Source organism: Aulonocara sp. 'chitande type north' Nkhata Bay, linkage group LG3, assembly GCF_057382095.1.
Source record: "Aulonocara sp. 'chitande type north' Nkhata Bay isolate Kocher_YH1m ecotype deep benthic linkage group LG3, A_spYH_male_GT1.1, whole genome shotgun sequence".
Lineage (NCBI taxonomy): Eukaryota > Metazoa > Chordata > Actinopteri > Cichliformes > Cichlidae > Aulonocara > Aulonocara sp. 'chitande type north' Nkhata Bay.
Window position 1 is genome coordinate 57,821,749 of NC_141346.1, and position 23,057 is coordinate 57,844,805.

The 23,057-nt window shown below is 40.4% G+C and overlaps 1 protein-coding gene across 1 annotated transcript in view; it reads right to left on the minus strand.

Annotated features, from left to right (window-relative positions):
* Positions 1-16,852, minus strand: part of adam19a (ADAM metallopeptidase domain 19a) — an 87,451-nt gene extending 70,599 nt beyond the window's left edge. Inside the window, exons 1-2 of the mRNA XM_086285319.1 lie at positions 16,661-16,852; positions 5,945-6,024 (exon numbers count right to left, since the gene is read on the minus strand). Of these exons, the coding sequence (XP_086141445.1) occupies positions 5,945-6,024; positions 16,661-16,787 (207 nt within the window). The 5' untranslated portion in view covers positions 16,788-16,852. The remainder of the gene's footprint in view (positions 1-5,944; positions 6,025-16,660) is intronic.
* Positions 16,853-23,057: the final 6,205 nt, after the last annotated feature.

Here is a 23,057-nt window from a genome sequence, read left to right on the forward strand (position 1 = left end):
ATATGAACATAGTTAGAACTTACCGGAATGAAAATGTCTGGAGCACACCACCAGATATTTGGAGATAGAAGAGAACTGGATATCAGCTCGTCTCACAGCTGCTATCCAGACTAGACGCCTTCGTTTGGTAACATCGATACACGAGCTGCCTCATGTTGCTTCCAGGTTGGGAAAGAGTGAAAAGATAAACCATTTTCAAGCTTATTCTCTTGCCGGTCGTGCGATCGAACTGTGCAGCCAATACAGCAAATACGAACCATGGCTGTTGTGTGTGCCTTCGCTCTTTTTTCGCTTGCACTTTGGACCCGGAAAATGGCACATCAGGCCAAAATCCTTTCCACGCCCACCCCCGTGACATCACGCTCCAAAGCCCTAAATATACTTAGATAAGTTAATTGATTAATCCAAATTGCCCACAGGTGTGAATGTGGGAGTAAATGCGAGCACAAATGGTTGTCAGCCTCTGTGTGTTGGCCCCACGACAGGCTGGCGACCTGTCCAGGATGGTACCCCGCCTCTCACTCTATGACAGCTGGGATAGGCTCCAGCGCCCCCTCTGACCCTGAAAAGGATAAGCGGAAGCGAATGGATGGATGGATAAAATTCCAACTATAGTCGGGGAGGGGAATCTGAACACCTCACTCAGGAGTAAACTAGACCCTGTGTCACTATATTCTCTTGCTAAACAACTTAAATATTAATGCTCAAACATTAATAAGGGGGATTTCCAAGGACGATGGGTTCACACCAGGGACGTATGACTGATGAGAAAGAGTTTGGTAGGCTTTTGTGTGGCTACTAAAAACATGCGGTGGAGGACATTTAACTGGAAATGTGTCATTAGGAATTTTATCACTCCACATGTGAGGAGTAAACTGCTTCAAATGCAACAGACCTGCTATGTCTTGGAATATGTCATTTACATAGATCTCACCTGTACCCACATCTTCTATGTTAGCATTGGCCACTCGTTAGTATGCTGGTTACGTGAGCCTGACTTATAATTTCATGCATAATTTTATTGTTCACTTGGGTTTCCCCTTTGCATAATCATGAGCATTACAGTTTTTCCTAATTGTTTACACACATTTTCCAAAAGCATATTGTCAGAATTCAACACAAATCAAAAAACACACACACAATGGGCAAAACCCTTCAATTCACCTGCAAAATAAAGTCATCATATTGACTTACTGTAAGCCTTTTTATGTTCAGTGTAACACTTACTACAGACAGTACATAGGCCTACATGAGTGCATTGTAAAAGATTACAGAATGTTTGTATACAAAACTCACAAATACATGGTACCAAATATATTTTTACTGTATTCTCCCACAAAAACAATGTACAGTGTTCATCCCAACCAAAACAAAGTTGCGCATACCATCAGTGTTGGCCAAGTTACTTTGAAAAGTAATTAATTCTAGTTACTAGTTACTTCTTCAAAAAAAGTAACTGAGTTAGTAACTGAGTTACAAGATTCTAAAAGTAATTAATTACTTGAAAAGTAATTAATTACTTAAAAAGTAACTATTGCGTTACTTTGAAGAAAACGTTTAACCCTCTGGGGTCCAGGGTATAATTGGCCATTTTTAACTACTTTTGATGTTTCCTCCACATTTCACCTTTAAAAACTATTTCCTTTGCCTTGTTTGGTATCATCCTTTTCAGCACAACCTCACGTGTCTGAATTTACAGTCATGTTTTCATTTTATATACTGTATTAACGCAATTGATCTAAAATCAGACAAAAAACATAAAATCAGAGTGGAAAAGGTTATATTTTTTACTGTAACAACCACAAACATGTTTAATGAATCATATTTCATAACTTAAAATGCAAATATAAATTGTCAATTTTAAAATCCTATGCACAAGTTTTGCAAACAACAAAGTTATTTGCATCCATTTACCTTTTACCTTGATTTTTTAAATAACCATTTCAAACTATTTACAGAACAATCAGCTGTTCTTCAATAAGATGCCACACAAATTATTTGCGCCACTCCAAAAAATTTATTTCTGTCCACTATAAAGGAGACATCACAGCCTGATACCTGCAGGTCTGACAGCAGCAGGTGTATCACTCCTGTTTCTACCTGGAGACAGCATTCGCCTCATTGTTCTGACACACAACACAAAACTATTCACAACACTACACACTAACTACACAAGACAACACATTAACTACACACTCAAACACGCTAAACGTCACAAATCTCTCACATCGCAAAACTTGCTCTCCTTCTTTTTCTGCTCTCTCCCTCCGTCACTCCTAAAACTTCCCCTGTTTTGTTTTTTTTTACTCATAAGCAGAGAGTGCTCGCTGCGCTGTCCTAGACAGTAAACGTGTTAGTCCAATAATCACACAACTGGTATGTTAACTCCAACTTTAATGGTTGCCTTCTTTCGTTCCTTCACACAAGAAAAAACTGACACTCCAAAAACTCCTACTTCCCCTTCCCGCCTGCGTGTAGCCATGCCCCCCTTCATCGGACACTTGCGCAGTGGGACAGATACATCTTAACATCTTCCCTTTTTCTTTTAAGGAAAGGAAAACAGATTAGAACAATTTTTTTTTCTTTTTGAACAATATAACATAAACATAATTTAACATTCCAAACTAGTGTTTAAAAGAAACATTTTTATGAGTGTTAATTTTTTATTTTTTGTCATTAGTCCTTTCAGCTTTCTAGCTGCCATTCCCCTTCTCTCAGGGCTCTTAGCAGTCCAAGTGCTGATATCCCCACTTTTGTCAGGCAGTTAGCGAGCTGCTCTTTGGTAGATGTCCATATGATGTGCCGAATAGTCCCTGTGTGCATAAGTTCTTTGATGCTACTGATGTCGAGCCGAAGCACTCATGCCAGCACTGTCTAGCACAACACCTGGAGCTCAGTTTTGCCCCCTGAGCTCCAGGTGTTGTGCTAGACAGTGATCATGATTACCGTCCTTGGGAGCGTGCGCAGCTGCTTAAAGCTGTAGAGTCCAGATTACTTACGTAGTCAGCTACTTCCGTACAACCGATATAAGATGCGGTAAGTTGAACACAGCTTCAACCGTCTGTTTGTTTAAAAATTAGTAATGGACCGCATTTTCTTGTTAGTAACTGTAACGGCGTTGTAACGATAGGAATTGTAATTAGTTAGATTACCCGTTAGTGAAAAAAGTAACGGCATTACTTGTAACTTACTTGTACTCGTTATTTGTACTCCCATCACTGCATACCGTGGTCTGCATATACAACAGAGGAACCTACTGCATAGAGTTACAGTAAAAAAAAAACAAAAAAAAAAACAACTTTGCTGCATCCTCTCTTCTCTTTCAGTCTGCCAGAGCACCTCATCCACATCACAATCAACATGCTTGTAATGCAATATGCTTCCCACCCCAGTTACCTATAGCTGCATGTTATGATCCAGGTCATTGTTGCCGTGTGGTGCTGTTACTTGCCACACCATGCGGGGGGCATTGTTTGTACTCTGTGATGTCTGTTATGTAAGTTTCCAGGTGGAGGCTGACCATTGGTGGAAGAGGGAATGAGGCCAGCTACAAATTGGGACCTGACTGGGCCGCCAGCCCCTCCTACTACTTCCTGTTTCCAGTGAGTTTGGGGCCCTTCGTGGCGTGTGACAGAGCTGGGCTGCAGTAAAAACAGTTTAGAGAGTCGTATCTGGACATGGTAGCTGTAGGGGTGGGAAGCCGTTTCTTTTACAACCTTTTTCTCCTGTTTCGGGTAGGGAGACAGGTTAGAGCAGGGGTGCCCAATCCCGGTCCTCGAGAGCTACTATCCTGCAGCTTTTAGATGCATCCCTACTCCAACACAGCTGAATCAAATGGTTTGATCTCTTCAGCATGCCATCATGTTTGGCAAAGGCCTCATAACAAGCCATTCATTTGATTCAGGTGTGTGGGAACAAGGATGCATCTAAAAGCTGCAGGACGGTAGCTCTTGAGGACCGGGATTGGGCACCCCTGGGTTAGAGGTTTGTATTTTCTTTTGGGGTTGATTCACTATAGGTAAGTTAGTTCTGATTCATTTCCAGTGTGTTTTGTTTGTTGTTTTGGCCATGCCCGCCCTGACGCTCGCTACCTGTCAAGTTAATAAAACGACTAGTCATTGTAAAACTGTCGCTGTGTGATTTACTTCTTTTTATTATTTTTCTTGTGTTGCACTCCAGCGCCCCCAGGCCGGTGTGTAAAATGCACAAAGGGTACAATTGCCAGTACGTTGGTGAGGGATTTGGCCAGGGACATTGACCAGTTATGTTCCTGCCTCTCCACCTCCTTTTTGCCAGATTGAACCCTACTTCATCTATGGAAAATATATTCATGGGGCTTTTCTATGTAATCCATAGATTTTCTATGTAATACACTCTCTATAAAAATAAGTGTGTGTAAGTGATGCAGAAAGAGACTTGTGAAATAGTGTATTTACAGTATATGCACTCCAGATATATGTGCATTACAGTATAGTCTACAGTACTGCAAGAGTACCATCTGTAACAATCTAGAATACAAACAGTAGGCCTATGGACATAGAATTGTACTCAAAGAGTCGCTGCTGAAAGTATGTGTAGGTTACACTTGCACATACTGATATTGTAGATCTTTAACTCTTGCAGTTTCGTTCAAAGGGGTTGAACACACCATTAGAAACGTGTTTTCAATTGTGAGTTGCTGTGTGTAAAGATGACAGCTGTGTTGAAGTTGTGTTCACGTTTTGCTGCCAGCGTTTACAGTTTTGCAACATTCCTACCTCTTACTCAATGTGTACTACCACTGATGACATTGCTTCTTATATTTTATTTATTTTATATATATATAACTTTTTTTGGTTTGTTTATTTTAAAGGATTTTTAATGTAAAAATCTACACGCAGCTAATGAAGAGATGCCATACTGTGTTTTGTTGTTCTTGTAACAGTGACGGATCTATTCTATTTATTTCTAAGAGGTGCGGACTAAATACAGCTGACGCTAATAAGAGTAGGACAAACTGTAAATTAACAATTTTTTTACAATAATTTTTTCCTCCTTGGTTGGCATCAAGGTACCATCAGGCCAAACAGAGATTGAGTACAGCAAGTCACTGAAAACCGTTTCCAAACTACCAATTTCATGCAAACAAGATGAGCAGATGAGTTTAAAACTTTAGTGGCTTCATTCTCCCACCTGAATGTGTATCTTTTAGTATGTTTGTGTCCATCTGAAACAGTAAAGGTTGTGGAGGTTGAAACAATGTGTCGGCTGGCGATGAAGGCAGTAAAAGCTTTCAAGTGAATAAAGAATCCACAGAGGAAAGCATCCCATCATGATAACAGATGTCCTTAATGACAGAGGTGGTTTAAAAAAAAAAAAACAACAACAACATTGCTGCCACTAACATCCATGGCCATGCTTAAATATTCAAAGTCAAAAATCAGGTACAAGTACAGATACCAAGCAATTGTGCAGTCATTATGTACATATATTTGGACATAAGTATAGATAATGTTTTGGGACTTTTTGTTTCATCTTCATACATTGGATCCCACCTGTGGCGGAGTCCAGCAACAGACATACTTACCAAGTACAACTACAAACTGATCTATAATTAGCAATATGAGGCTGGACTAAGACATGGACTTTCATTCTACAGTAGTTACCAGCCACATAAACTGGCCTAATAATAAACAGTTAAATGACTGGCCATGGACAACAGACCAATTATTATACCACTTTTTTAGCCTCATTTTAAGCTGCCATGGAGCTTAGTGACAATAAATAAAAGGTAAGTGAAAGGTTAATGAGATATTTTCCCTTTCCCTTTAAATTTATTAATATGGTGTCAAATGACAACAACAGTTGTCTCATATAGGGCAGGGTGTACGGTAATATATATATATATATATATATATATATATATATATATATATACATATATATATATACACATATATCTGACCTTTGTGGCAGGTTCTGTATGCCTCTTCGTTTGACTTGGAGAAATCCATTCCACCATCACGGTCCTTCCCTGCTGCAGTCCTTGGAGACACAAAAGAATTAGGGAGATTAATATAATGTGGGATTTCTTACATAGACTGGGTCAGCTTGCTGACAGTGTAGCATCACTACATCTCTAAGAAAAAAAATAGCAGTCAGACTGCATAAAAGATATCATTCCTTTCTAATTTAGGAAAGTTGAATAAGACAAACTTCAGTATTCTGTTTTATTGTTTGAGGTCAGGTGACAGTGTCACGGCTGTCGAGGCGAGGCCGTGTTGTGTTGGAGGGAAAAGGACCCAAAATGCAGGCAGTTAACTGATAATGCAAGTGACGTTTATTTACAAGTAATAGGGTGATGGAAGAGGCAGTGAGGAATGACAAATGACTAAAGAAACCTAAACTGGGAAAACTAAATAATAGTGATGGCCCGCTTGAAGCTGACACTCCGGTGCGTGTCAAAAAAGGGAAATTTATTAAAATTATAGGGAAATTTCCCTAATGTAATATTATTTATAAAAATAACCATCTAGCGATTAACTGCATAAGTACATGGAGGCGGGACCTCACAGCAGAAGCATACTCCATAATGTGTTGTATATTATTATATGTAACGTGGTATTTTTCAATGATTGTATTTACCAACATCAAGACGTCACAAGCAAAGAAAGACCACACCATGATGCATGTTTAAACAAGGAAAGTTTACTGGTCAAAATTATTTATTAAAGAAATAAATAACATTTTTGTCATCCCAAAAAATACACATTTAAAGCAACACAACGGTGGCCCAATATCAGACAGAATTCCACTCTGTAGAGTGAGCAATCTTAATGAAGCAGTTGGTTTTATTTTGTGGATTCAAGCTGCTCTTCATATTTTTGGCCACCAGATGTCACCAGAGAGGACTGTGTTGAAAAGCTTCGAAAACAGAACACACTCACATGAGACGGGGACCTTCAGAATAAAACAGGAAACTCAGACACAGAGAACCAGACAAGGCAGTGAACTAAACAGACAGAGTGACACCATAGACAGACAGAACACAGAAGTGGGGCCAGGGCAGGCACAGAACAGAAACCTAACAAATGGCAAATCATAACAGAATACATACTCAGAATAAACAAAAGCATAAAGAAACACAAAACACTGAGCCAGCAGACTCAGGACCAGTGTTGGTCAAGTTACTTGAAAAACGTAATCAGTAACTAATTACTGATCACTTCCCCAAAAAAGTAATCCTGTTACTTTACTGATTACTTATTTTCAAAAGTAATTAATTACTTAGTTACTTTTTAAAAACACGATTTACAACCTGAGTAGGTGATAAAGCGATAGATCTTTCAGCCCAATTCTACTTTTTCTACATAATCCATCATACAAAATGTAATCAAATGGAAAGTCTCTTTTTAAAACTTGTTTTATTAGTTTTAACCTTTTAACTTTATGCATCAAGCAAAAATTTCATTATATGCAACATTCTCTGACTGGAAGAAATTTGTTTAATATTTAAACCTATTTTCTGCACATTCCAGCACATAAAATATTTTTTGTGTGTGTGTGTGTTTACACTCACTCTTTCAAATACATGCAAGTAAAACACAGCAGAAAATAAATAACATCAAAGACTAGCGGTCCTGTTGCTCTTTTTTCACCTGTAAAGCAGCAGTGGCGTAGGCGGAGGTTTGCCCTGGTGCAGGTTTGCCGCAGTGGTCAGTTTAAGAATCCGCGAGTTTCTCTGTGAGTTTCCCATTACGTGGTAGCGCACTCGGTTCTTGCTTGGAAGTTTAGGGTTTTTTTTTCGCTGTAAAAAGAAGTTTTCTTCCCACGCACAACGGGACACTAATGTTTTTGTCACTTTTTATGGAATCAAACTCAAAATAAGGTCAGTACTTCAACATTTTAAACTAGAGATGGACTGATCCGATATTTATGTATCGGTATCGGTCCGAGACTGACCTAAATTACTGGATCGGATATCGGAGAAAAATAAAAAATGTAATCCGATCCATTAAATATCACGAAAGCACCTCACAAAACTTGCAACACGCCGTAACTCACCTCAGAACGTTAGCACGTCGGAGCAGTATGCATCACGTGATAGAGCGGCTGTGGCATGCGGGACCTGTCGGTGGTCTGGATAGCATGTGGAGCTTCGCTAGCAACCCGGCATTTCATCTCCGACAAAGTTATCTCCGAGAGAAGTAAAGCAAGTGTGTAAGTCCATCTCTGAATGTTTGTAAAGCATTCCTGCGTTAAGCTTAACAAACGATATATGGAGCGACTGCCTCTTCTCTCCCCCTCCCTCTCCTGCTGCTATCATGAAATCATGAAACTGCTTAATGATCAGCTGATCGGCTTTTCTGTCGTGAGTCCGTCTCTCTTGTTTGTTTTTGGCCCACTTTGCACCAGAAAGAGGAAACCAGCGGTTGAACAACAGCAGCACGTTTAAGCTTGATAATCTGTTGTTAGAATTTATTTAATATTACTTTCTACACCAGGATCCTTTTCTACGTAGCTGACGGCTGGTAACTGTGCAGGGGCGGATCTAGCAAAGTTTAGCCAGGGAGGCCGATAGGGCATTAACAGGGAAAAGGGGGCAAAGACATACTTTTCTTTCTTATTCTCATTTAAAATGTCGAGCTTTTAATAAATAATTATCTGACACCCAAAGTTTTAATTTGATGTAAAATGAATAGAAGTCAATTACTGTATATAGTGACTATTAAGTCTAATATAAATACCCTAGTAAGCTATAGTACTTTTTCCTTTGGGAAGGTACCATCTGTGCAGTCTGCAATTTTGTTGAAGAAAGATGTTGAATCTATTTAATATTTCTTGAAAAATAATTGATTTCTGTGCATTTTTTTTCACACTGCATCAAATTAAGGTTGATTACGTCGATTAAGCATCATGAGGTGGAGCGTGAGGGGTGGTTCCCTATTTTTTATTTATTTATTTTTGTTGTTGCTGGGAGTTGGAACCCTGTTAGTTAGGTTGCTTAATATTTACCATAAGTACTCTTTAAAATACCAGAATAGGGAGGATGGTGTAGGTTTAAGTTTATTAGATTGATCAGTATTGCTGAACTATGAAATATTTTTTTTGCATACAGGTATAACAGAATAGCTTTAGTGTAGTTGTTGTTTTAAACTTGAGTATGAACTTATACAAAATGCAACAAGATATTTAAAAAACAGTTTTGTTGATTAAAAAACACTATATCGGATTCATATCGGTATCGACAGATATCCAAATTTATGATATCGGTATCGGTATCGGACATAAAAAAGTGGTATCGTGCCATCTCTATTTTAAACGCTGCACGCTCATACTCTCTCCCGCACTCGATATATAATCCATTGTTGATATGCACACTGCTGTTGTCACAAACGTCGCACTCGCTTACATCACCGTCATGAGACATTCTCACAAAAAAAAATAAAAAATCACGGTTTTAGTAACGCAGCGTTCCTACGGGAAAGTAACGGTAATCTGAATACCGTTTTTGCAATAGTAATCCCTTACTTTACTCGTTACCTGAAAAAAGTAATCAGATTACAGTAATGCATTACTGCCCATCTCTGCTCCGGACCATGAGAGTAAGTGTGTTTGCAATGTAGATTATAAGATATTCAAAGCTATACCAGCATGCAGACTGGAAAAAGTTGCACCTGACGTATACTTTTGGACTAGATGGGATTTATCAAACAAAGAAACTATGGTTGATATAACATGAACAATACAAATACAACAACAACCAAGATAGGAGCAGTGGCCTTCTGGCAGGATAAGCAAGGTAAGCAATGCTCATCTTGTTGAAACTAAAAATAGACAAATGAAAAAATACCAAAGTAAAGTGATCTCTCTCCTTTGATCTTAGACAACAGTGTCACTCGGGTGCATGCATCTAGCCTATACTAAATCCAGTATAAATTACTGCCATCTTGTGATCAGGGTCTGCTACTGTTGTTGTCATTTATGTGAACTGGGAAAGACCATCTCTGAATCGAGGAGCTGACCTAAGGGTACATCTTTCACCATCTTACAATCCTGTGACTGCAGCCATTCCTCAACTCTCTGTGAACGGTACTCATGGTCATTGATCAATAACCACTGATCGATGGTCATGACAATTTGCATATGAATCATCATGAAACTGACCTCTCTGCCCAATAGTTACGCTGACAGCTGGTAACTGTGCAGGTGCGGGTGCAGATCTAGCAAAGTTTTGCCAGGGGCCAGGTAGGGAATTAACAGGGAGAGGTGGGCACAAGGAAATACTTTCTTATTCTCATTTAAAATGTCTCGCTTTTATTAAATAATTATCTGAAGCTTACAACCAAAGTTTTTATCTGACGTAAAATGTATAGAAATAATACCACAAGACTGTACATCACTGTCACAACAGCGTTTGTTTTCATTCAAAGGCTTTATGGCTTTAAAGAGAAGGTTTTCAGGAAACACTGTTAAATCATCAAAGACCCCAGTCACCCAGCACATGGACTCTTCACCCTCCTGCCTTCTGGGAGGCGCTACAGGAGCCTCCGGACTAAGACCACCAGGTACCGGAACAGCTTCTTCCCCACAGCTGCCAGACTCCTGAACTCTGCCTCCTGACATCTGACCCACATTAAACACATGGACTGGACACACACACACACACACACACACACACACACACACACACACACACAACGGACAACTGTATCGGACACAATAATAACATGGTCTGAACCACCAATCTCAACCACTAGCACTTTATATAGCCTCTGTAGAAATTATCCACATATCTCACTTATCTTAACTGCACTACTGTCTAATTCTGTATAAATAATCATTCTGTAAAATAAAATAATTTTTAATTCTACAACTGTTTATTACTTGCATAGTTCACATTTATGTATAGCTGTACATCTCATATTCTGTATAGTTTTTCATATTTATATCCTGTTCATAGCCTGTACATAGCTTGTACTCACTACAGCCTGTACATACTTATAGTTATAGCATATTCATAACATACCTTCATACCGTGTACATTATAACATACCATAATAGACCCATTTCTGTAATATACTTACATATCTATATTATTGCTAATATATATTTTAGGGATGTAGGAAAATATCGATGCATTAAAATATCGCGATATTTCGTGTAATGATACTGAATCGATATTCAAAATCAGTGTTATCGATTTTTTAATTGAAAAATTACATGCATTTACTGTGTATTTCTTTTGTATGTTGCAATTCAAACTCCGGCCACTTGTTTGCCGTTTTTACCGCCTTTACGTTACGGAAAAATGAGGTCTCGCGATAACTGTAGAAGCGTCTAGTTTGCCAAAAACCAACGAAGTAGAACAGTGGATGAGTGGCCAATTGTGCTAGCTAACTGATGACCGAAGAGGAGAGGATACAGCCGGCCCCAGCAGCTTTCAAAGCTGATGTGTGGACTTATTTTGGATTTATGACAAATAGAGTCAAATATTCGGGTAACACCACAAATTTACGAACACACGTGTGTAGACACCATAGCGATGTAGCGTCAAATGCTAATTTTAAAACGAAATGAGGTGATCTCGCTCAACGGACAATTGAAGAAGTTAACTTTTTGAAACTACCAGCAACTTCAACTCGTGCAACAAAAATAACGCAGTCAGTACTTGTTTTTATTTGCAAAGACATGCGCCCTCTGAGTGTTGTGGAGAATAAAGGATTTCGTAATAGGATTAAAACGCTGGAGCCCCGTTACACCGTTCCTTCCCGACAACACATCACGGACATCGCTCTGCCAAAGTTGTACCAAGAAGTCAAAGCGACAGTGCTGGACTCTCTCAGCTCGGCAGAGACAGTTGCTTTGACATGCGATTCTTGGACTTCGAGAGCCACTGAATCGTACGTAACTGTTACAGCTCATCACATAACGGACCAGTGGAACCTTCAGTCTCATGTACTACAAACCCGAGCCATGCATGACAGTCACACAGGTGAACACATTGCAGCGTTACTAACTGACGCTGTGGCTGAATGGGGATTGAACGCAAAGGACCTTGTTGTTGTTGTTACCGATAATGCACCAAACATGGCTCTCACGGCTAGACTTGCAGGCATAACGCACATACAATGTTTTGCACACAGTCTGAATCTCGCCTCACAGAAAGCAATGAAAATACAATCCGTGGTGCGACTTCTCGGGAGGATCCGACGTGTAACAGCCTTTTTTAGGCGCAGCACCACAGCCAGCAATCAGTTGAAGCAGAAACAGTGCCTCCTTCAGCTACCAGCTCACAGATTGATCACGGACGTAATTACAAGATGGAACAGCTCCTATGATATGATAGATCGATTTTTAGAACAGCAACCAGCCATCTGTGCGGCTCTGCTTTCTGCAGAAGTTAGGAAGAGTGAAAAAGAAATTTTCACATTAAGTGAGTCTGACATCATATGTGCAGAAGAAGTTGTCAGGGCACTCAAGCCTATGAAGGACGCCACCCTGGTGAGAGAGGGGAGCATGCCAACCCTGTCCATCATTGCTCCTCTTCATGCCAAGCTTGTGATGGGTGCACAAGAAAGTGTTGATGATACACCGACAGTAAGGGACATTAAGACTGCCATAGCAGAAGATCTGGGAAAGAGATATGTAAATGAGAGGGAGACACTATGGATGGCATCAACTGTTGATCCTCGGTTTAAGGACCTGCCCTTCCTGTCTGAAGCAGAGGCCAGTGAGACCTATTCCAGACTGTTGGACACTGTGGTGGCTGTGATAAAGAAGGGGGAAAAAAGGAAGTAAATAAATGAATGAATTTACTTGGAAAAATTCAACTGAATTTATAAGAAAGTGAATAAAGTTTAAAAAAAAAAAGTATATTGATGACATTTGTCATCAGATATTAGAGCAGAACAGGGTGAATCTTGGTTTTAAATTTTGACTTTGTGACATTAATACTATTTTAATTTAATGTTTTTAAGGAGCAAAAGAATAAGGAGTCTGACAAACAAGTGGAGGAAGAGAATACCACAGAGGAGGATTATCACCCACATAACAAAAACAGCTTTGACTCGATCCCTCTGCCACCTCTAAAGAGACAGAGGACCTCATGTGCATTGGTGGACTTGCTTGGAGCTATGTTTGTGACAATACTGCACCAAAATCAGAACATGATGTTGCTGCAGCTGAGATCAAGAGGTATAGAGATGAGACCCCTTTGCCTCTCACAGGAAATCCTCTCAGTTGGTGGAAGGACCATGAACAGGAATACCCTCAACTATCCAAAGTAGCAAGGAGTTTCCTATGCATTCCTGGAACAAGTGTCTCTGCAGAGAGAGTTTTCTCCTCTGCAGGAGACATGGTAAATGCACAGAGAAGTGTCCTGAGAGCTGACCATGTCGACCAGCTTGTATTCCTGCACAAAAATCTGGAAATTGAAAAATAAGCACTGAGAAAACACTATAACATGTAAAATCTCAGATTTGAGAATGCTTGGTATTTTGGTTGAGTCTCATAAGCACTTATTTGAATGAGTAAATTCCCCTTTTCAGCTTTTACTAAAAGTGTTCCATTGATGGACATTGCAGAGCTGTACTTTATTTTATTAACACTTAATTTTAATAGCACTTTACATTGTTTGTTAATGTTTACTTGGATTCTTCAAGCAGTTTCATTTTTGATTTATATTTGTTTATGTTAAGGTCACATAAAAAGTGCTTTGTTTTCGTTTTTTACAATCATAGTACTTAGTAAGTAAGACCTCAGTGTTACATTGTTTACCTTTTTTCATGTTAAAGAAATAGTTGATATTTCAGTAAAGTAGATTTTGTTTGTTTATTTAACATGACTTCTCATAAGGCAGATGTTAATTTCTCCATTCATTTTGAACTTAGAGAGAGTGTTTTTGTTTTAGATGGCTCATGTCAAGCATTTAACAGTTTGGACTGTTTACTGTGAGTTTTCCTAATTAAATTCAGTCCTAAACACAAATATCGCCTGGCTTTTAGTATCGCAATATATCGTATCGTCTCCCCTGTATTATGACAGATATTGTATCGCCAGATTCTTGCCAATACACACCCCTAATATATTTGTAATATATCTATATCATGGCTAAAGCACTTCTGGATGGATGCAAACTGCATTTTGTTGCCTTGTACCTGTGACATGTGCAATGACAATAAAGTTCAATTCTATTCTATTCTAAATGTTCAGTTTCTATACCATATGTTAAAACAATGTGTGATTAAAGTGGTGGGTAGGTTCTTTTAAATCCCTTTCATTCTTGCTGTTACCCTTCTCTCACCAATCAACACTGGCACTCGTCTCCACCCACTCAACTCTGCCTGCACTTTCTTTTTCACCTCTCTGTTGCTTTAAATGGTTGACCCAGATATTTGAACATCTAACTTCACTCTCTCCACTCCTTTGGTGTTCACTTTTACAACCATTTCCCTTGCATGCACAAACATAAGTATTCTGTCTTGCTTCTGTTAACATTCATTCCTCTTCTGTCCAGTAAATCTGATCCAGTATGGAAATCTAGTTCTTTATGACCTGCATGTTGTTGTTTTGTTCTTTTTGTTTCTTTATTTGTATTACCTGTAGACATGCTGATAGATGTTAGGATTTTCCTACCGGTTATATGTATTTGCTGGAGTTTCCCTTTCAGAGCCCACAGGGGAGCCAATTAAGATATTTTTAAGTGAGCTTTTAGTGATTTGTTACAGGATTTAAGATTTTTAGTCATAAATCAGCACTTACAGAACAGAAGTGCAGTCATCCAGCTCTGCAACATCACAAATCATTTTCATATAGCTCCTTCCCTTCTTCTCTCAGATCCGTGATATGACAGATATGATATGATATCTCTGTACCTGTGATGTTAACTCTGTGAAAAGTAATTCAAAATTCATGAGAGAATAAGTGAGGGTCTGAGAGGGCACCAGAGTTAGAGAGGAAGTGGGTGACTGTCCTGCAGAACAGAATTCCAAACAGAAGACATATGCAGGGATGAGAGCTGTAAGCAGCACGCAAGAACTGATTAAAGGCACTTAGACCGGTGACTTTACATGTTCTTTAGATTGACACTTTATCACTTATAATCAGTTGCAGGTGAAGAATCTAAACTTGCCACAGTAATGTAAATGCCACATTTACACCACACAAAAAAGAAAGAAAAAACTCAGACATCAAAGACTGAATCACCCGGTTACTTAACGAAATACCACTAACTCAACCACTCCCATACCACTTTACAAACGTGGCAGCTACACTGTATTAATAACTTATCATTCATGATTGTTATCATCATCATTAATAATTTTATTTCAGTTACTATTGTTACTTCTAAAATTAGTAGTAACAGTGGATGCATCATATCATCATCATCATTGATTTATTTACCAATAAATTAGCCGTTTCTTCTCTCATATCATCCTTAATCATACATAAATCCAGTGTGGGAGCCAGCCTGTTGGCTCTGGGCTGCATCAGTCTGCCTATCCTCCAGCGACTCTCTGAGCCTGCCTTTTATGGGCAGCGCACGAAGATGGACCGGCCTCATACTGAACTCACACATGCGAGTTCCCCTAAAGACATTACTGAGTTGTAACAAACTTAACACACTTGTAAAAGAGGTCATGGATAAATTCCCTCGCCGTGTTGGGGAGACGCAGACGATGCCACAGTTAGAATCTGGCCTGCTCACAATAACTCGTTAATGCTGGGCTTACACTGTGCGATTTTTGGCCCATTTGAGCCGATTTTTGAGTCGTGCGATCATCAATCGCTTGGTCGCGAGGGTGTCGTCGCAGCTTCTCACACTGCGCACGCGCAAACACAAATGTCAGCGAAAAAGACGGCGCAGCACGGCAGTGCGGCGTGTGATCTGGACACAAGCGATGGAGGCACAACTTGTAGAACTATGGCAAGCTCACCCGAGCCTTTTCGATGTGGCCTCACAAAATTATCACGACCACAACAACCATGAAAATAGTTGGATCTACACTCCTGCTCAATCACAGCTGCCTGATCAATGTTTTTCATTAGCAATTTAACAAAGTTGATGGTGGTGGTGTGTCTGTGTGAGTGAAAGACAGAGAGAGAGAGCGAGCGACAGAATTTCTGTTATAACCTTCATTTTATGGACGCACAGTTTGAGCACTCAGGTCGCATCAGAGCATCGGGTCGTATAGTGTGAGACCCAGTGCCGTGATCTACGAACTCCTGCGAGTCAATCGTGCAGTTTGAGCAGGAGCTGAATCGCGCGACTGAAAAAAAATCGCACAGTGTCTGCCCAGCATAACGCCTGGAACACATCTGGCCTCTGATTTCCTAAACATGGCGAGTCTTTGGTAGATTTCAGTAGAAGAGCCCCCTCCCCCATTAACATCACAGTAACATCACATCTAACAGATATCGCACTGCTGCTGCAGTCAGTGGCGTACTCTTGAGTACAGGACACCCAGCAAAGGTCTGCAGGTCATGTGTTGGCCGTTAATAACAGCTTTGATAACATCTTTTTTCACTGAAACGTCATCACACAGACCAAAAATACGGTCTTCTGTGTGTCAAAGTGACATGTTTCTTGCTTAAACTAAAGCCTTCTCACAGAGGCAGGCGCTTTTGCGGGTCAACAGCAACTGTTAAGCACAAGAAGTTTCTTCGGCGGTACTCTTACCTCGCTCTCCGTGTCTGGGGGCTCCTTCCACTGCGCCGTTCAGCACCAAGAAACAAAGAAGAGCGAGCACACGTCCACACTGTGCCGGGGATGTGTGAGTATTTTTCTGCCTGTGTTTACTATACATTCCTGTGACCCTCGACACTGCCAGCGTTCTTCAACTGTGCCTCCCTCACAGACTCATCCGAGCGTCAAAATACTCAGGAAAAGAAACCACTTCCGGTCCGAACCACCAAAGTAAAACCGAGCTCCAAACCAAACAGCCACGAATACAGGAAAGAATAAACTGATAAAAGCCAATCATTTTCACCATCCAATAAAATTTGCCCTACAGCCACCAAGTTTGTTCAAGATCAAAATAAAACAAAATAAACACAATCAAAAAACTTTTTTTACTTCATAATACAAAACATTTAAACATATTTTACCAAATAATTACATTAATTCTAAACATGTACATACATAAAAATATAATTTAATAAAATAAGAATAAGAAAAAAATTCTGGGTTTAATTCTATCCATACCCCAGCTACAGCTGCATGCTGCTTTCATGTTCACTCTCTTTGGTGTTGGTCAAGTTACTTGAAAAAAGTAATCAGTAACTAATTACTGATTGCTTCCCCAAAAAAGTAATCCCGTTACTTTACTGATTACTTATTTTCAAAAGTAATTAATTACTTAGTTACTTAGTTACTATTTAAAAACACGATTTACAACCTGAATAGGTGATAAAGCGATAGATCTTTCAGCCCAATTCTACCTTTTCTACATAATCCATCATACAAAATGTAATCAGATGAAAAGTCTCTTTTTAAAACTTGTTTTATTACTTTTAATCTTTTAACTTTATGCATCAAGCAAACATTTAATTATATGCAACATTCTCTGACTGGAAGAAATTTGTTTAATATTTAAACCTATTTTCTGCACATTCCAGCACATAAAATATATATTTTTTGTGTGTTTACACACAGTCTTTCAAATAGATGCAAGTAAAACACAGCAGAAAATAAATAAAGTCAAAGACTAGCGGTCTTTTTGCTCTATTTTCACCTGTAAAGAGGGAGTAGGGTAGGCGGAGGATTATCCTGGTGCAGGTGTGCCGCAGCGGTCAGTGGAAGAATCCGCGAGTTTCTCTGTGAGTTTCCCATTACGTCGTAGCGCACTCGGTGCTTGCTTGGAAGTTTAGGAGGTTTTTTTCGCTGTAAAAAGAAGTTTTCTTCCCACGCACAACGGACACTAATGTTTTTGTCACTTTTTATGGAATCAACCTCAAAGTAAGGTCAGTACTTCCACGCTTTAAACGCTGCACGCTCATACTCTCTCCCGCACTCGATATGTGATCCATTGTTGATCTGCACACAGCTGTTGTCACAAACGTCGCACTTGCTATTGTCACTGTCATGAGACATTCTCGCAAAAAAATCACGGTTTTAGTAACGCAGTAACGCAGCGTTCCTACGGGAAAGTAACGGTAATCTAATTACCGTTTTTGCAATAGTAATCCCTTACTTTACTCGTTACTTGAAAAAAGTAATCGGATTACAGTAATGCGTTACTTGTAACGCGTTACTGTAATCCGATTACTTTTTTCCATCTCTGGTCCTGAATATGTCAAGATTTCGTCACCTCCTCTGGAAAATGTCTTTTCTGCAACGCCGTCACTCCAGTGTATTTTTGTCCTGCTGGGAAGAGAGTGGACACTGAGATGTAACACAAATGACTCGTTTTTTGCAGGTCCTCTGCTTTGTTGGGAGGACATTACCACATGTTACACTGAAAGTGCAAACAGTGTTTTAACTGTCAACTTTCTGTCACAGTAAATTTTATCACGTGCAATAAAACATTGACATTGTCAAAGTCAAAGGAAACTTTATTGTCATCCCTGCTATACACAGTACAGTATATAGAGAGACAAGATGACGAGGCTCCAGTTACATTCAGTGCAAAAGAACAACAACAAATACAGTAAGAGCAAGAACAAGAATAGAATTGTATACACTTTGAGGTAAAGGGTAAATGACATTTTAAAATTTACAATCATGATTTAAAGTGGCTTTGAAGTGTTTCAGATGGCCAACATAGCAGCTTTACAGTTTACAATGTGAGTGAAAGTGACCTTGAGTGAGATAAAGTAAAGTGACCAGCATGAGCAGGATTGCTGAGAGTGGGATTGTCTATAGAGCAGCATGTGATGTGGATGGTAGAAGCCAGCATCACAGTCCCTGGTGTAATGTGGATGGCCTCAGACAGCAGCAAAGGCCCTGGTGTAATGTGGATGGCCTCAGCCAACAGCACAGGCCCTGGTGTGGTGAAGATGGCCTCACAGGGAGCACTGGCCCTGGTGTAATGTGGATGGCATCAGCAAGTAGCACAGGCATTTGTGTATTGTGGATGGGATCAGCCAGCAACAAAGGCCCTGGCGAAATGTTGTTGGCCTCAGCCATGAACACAGGCCCTGGTGAAATGTAGATGGCCTCAGCTGGCAACATGCACCCTGGTGAAATGTAGTTGTTCTCAGCCAGTAGCACAGGCCCTGTTGTAATGTGGATGGCCTCATCTAACAACACTGGCCCTGGCGAAATATGGATGGTATTGGTCAGCAACACACACCCTGGTGTAATGTGGATGGCATCAACAAGCAGCAGAGGCCCTGGTGTGGTGAATATGGCCTCACAGGAAGCACTGTCACTGGTGTAATGTGGATGGTAGAAGCCGGCATCACAGTCCCTGGTGTAATGTGGATGGCCTCAGTCAACAGCACAGGCCCTGGTGTGGTGAATATGGCCTCACAGGGACCACTTGCCCTGGTGTAATGTGGATTGCATCAGCCAGTAGCACAGGCCTTTGTATATTGTGGATGGGATCAGCCACCAACACAGGCCCTGGTGAAATGTAAATGTCCTCAGCCAGTAGCACAGGCCCTGTTGTAATGTGGATGGCATCATCTAACACCACTGGCCCTGGTGAAATGTGCATGATATCGGTCAGCACCACAGGCCCAGGTGTAATGTGGATGGCATCAACGAGCACCAGAGGCCCTGGTGGGGTGAAGATGGCCTCACAGGGAGCACTGGCCGTGGTGAAATGTGGATGGCATTAGGGCTGCTCAATTAATCGAATTTTAATCACGATTACGATCTGGGCTTTTAACGATCATTAAAAGTGACTGAGCCGATTATTAGCCCCTCCCTCGTGCTTTACTCTCGCGCTGCTCCGTGTGGCAAATCGAGCGCACCTCTCGTTTCGAACATGCGTCACAACAATTAAGAGGACCCGAGGGAAGCTCGGAAAGCTAAGCAGAAGTTACAGTGGGGCAAAAAAGTATTTAGTCAGCCACCGATTGTGCAAGTTCCCCCACTTAAAATGATGACAGAGGTCAGTAATTTGCACCAGAGGTACACTTCAACTGTGAGAGACAGAATGTGAAAAAAAAATCCATGAATCCACATGGTAGGATTTGTAAAGAATTTATTCGTAAATCAGGGTGGAAAATAAGTATTTGGTCAATAACAAAAATACAACTCAATACTTTGTAACATAACCTTTGTTGGCAATAACAGAGGTCAAACGTTTACTATAGGTCTTTACCAGGTTTGCACACACAGTAGCTGGTATTTTGGCCCATTCCTCCATGCAGATCTTCTCGAGAGCAGTGATGTTTTGGGGCTGTCGCCGAGCAACACGGACTCCCGCCACAGATTTTCTATGGGGTTGAGGTCTGGAGACTGGCTAGGCCACTCCAGGACTTTCAAATGCTTCTTACGGAGCCACTCCTTTGTTGCCCGGGCGGTGTGTTTTGGATCATTGTCATGTTGGAAGACCCAGCCTCGTTTCATCTTCAAAGTTCTCACTGATGGAAGGAGGTTTTGGCTCAAAATCTCACGATACATGGCCCCATTCATTCTGTCCTTAACACGGATCAGTCGTCCTGTCCCCTTGGCAGAAAAACAGCCCCATAGCATGATGTTTCCACCCCCATGCTTCACAGTAGGTATGGTGTTCTTGGGATGCAACTCAGTATTCTTCTTCCTCCAAACACGACGAGTTGAGTTTATACCAAAAAGTTCTACTTTGGTTTCATCTGACCACATGACATTCTCCCAATCCTCTGCTGTATCATCCATGTGCTCTCTGGCAAACTTCAGACGGGCCTGGACATGCACTGGCTTCAGCAGCGGAACACGTCTGGCACTGCAGGATTTGATTCCCTGCCGTTGTGGTGTGTTACTGATGGTGACCTTTGTTACTTTGGTCCCAGCTCTCTGCAGGTCATTCACCAGGTCCCCCCGTGTGGTTCTGGGATCTTTGCTCACCGTTCTCATGATCATTTTGACCCCACGGGATGAGATCTTGCGTGGAGCCCCAGGTCGAGGGAGATTATCAGTGGTCTTGTATGTCTTCCATTTTCTGATGATTGCTCCCACAGTTGATTTTTTCACACCAAGCTGCTTGCCTATTGTAGATTCACTCTTCCCAGTCTGGTGCAGGTCTACAATACTTTTCCTGGTGTCCTTCGAAAGCTCTTTGGTCTTGGCCATGGCGGAGTTTGGAGTCTGACTGTTTGAGGCTGTGGACAGGTGTCTTTTATACAGATGATGAGTTCAAACAGGTGCCATTCATACAGGTAACGAGTGGGGGACAGAAAAGCTTCTTACAGAAGACGTTACAGGTCTGTGAGAGCCAGAGATTTTCCTTGTTTGAGGTGACCAAATACTTATTTTCCACCCTGATTTACGAATAAATTCTTTACAAATCCTACCATGTGAATTCATGGATTTTTTTTTCACATTCTGTCTCTCACAGTTGAAGTGTACCTCTGGTGCAAATTACTGACCTCTGTCATCATTTTAAGTGGGGGAACTTGCACAATCGGTGGCTGACTAAATACTTTTTTGCCCCACTGTATTTGGAGAGGAGAGTGACTGCCGTTGGTTGAAAAGAGGGGTAAAAAAAACTTCAGTGGTGTGGAAACATTATGGGTTCGCGGAGTCAGACGTGGATCAAGTAGACACAGTGTGTAAACTTTGCTACGGTGTCGTAGCTGTACCACATAGCAGCACTGCAAAGTTCACTAAACATAGATGTTTACATTTTTCATTTATTTCTTATATTGCAAACATTTGCACTGTTATCAGTATTTGCACACTATTTTATATTATTTTTTAAAGTCATTATTGAATACATTTTATTGTTAACCCTTTAAAGCCAGTCAGAGCAGCACCCTCCATTTTGTGTAACTATTTTTAAATCCCTGTAGAACCTGAACCGTGTAAGCTGGCGCAATAATTTTTTTTTTGCATATGAAACCGGAGGAGTTGTACTTACATCTTATGCCATCAGCTTGTCCTCGGTCACGGTTTCCTTCCACATAAAGCTTTGCAAAAATTGCATAAAAAGCACTTGCAGGAACAAAAACATAATATTCCAGAAACTTTGCCGATCCGATCAGCTGTTCGTAACACTTCCCACAGTGAAACAGACATCAGCGTGAACGATCGCATGTCCACCATTTCCTGCCAGAAACCGGAAGTGACGTCATCTTCGCGGAAAATGTAGTTTTTTACTTGTAGGCCTTAAAAGCCTATACTGGTGTTTTTATAAGTCATGTTTGACTTTTCTGAATAGTTTCTGTGATGCTTAGAACTCATATTGCACTGCTGGAAATAGTTTATTTTGATGCACATGCTGTTTTCTTTGCAAATTTGAATCATGGGATTGTTTTTTTGTTTTTCCTGCAGTATATAAAAATTGCTTTATCTCCAAAACAAAACTATGAAGACACTCAAAATAAATCTCCTGTTGTTGTAAACTATTTTTTGTATTTAAAGTTTTGAGGGATAAACCTCTTAAATTTCTCCAAGTAGAAATATATGTAAAAAACAAAAACAAAAATGATTTTCAATTTTTTTGTAGTTTATTGCACTTTTTTGCAATTAATGTAGTTACTATGGACTTAATGCATACATATTATTAAAATATGGGCTATAACAGTTGTATTGATGTATAGCAACTTGAAATGCTCCCAATGGCACTATAACATGTAAAAAAAATAATATAAGCTCTGGCGGACTTGGTTCTATAGTAGGTCTTAAAGGGTTCAATAAATATCGTCAAATAATCGAGATCTCAATTTCAGTGAAAATAATCGTGATTATCATTTTTGCCATAATTGAGCAGCCCTAGCTGGCATCAGCAACTAGCAGAGGCCCTTGTTCATTGTGGATGCCAACAGCCAGCAACATACTCCCTTGTGTATTGTTGATGGCAACAGCCAGCAACACAGGCCCAGGTGAAATTTAGCTGGCCTCAGCCAGTAACACAAGACCTGGTGTAATGTGGATGGCCTCAGACAGTAGCACAAGCCCCGGTGAATTGTAGATGGCCTCAGCCGGC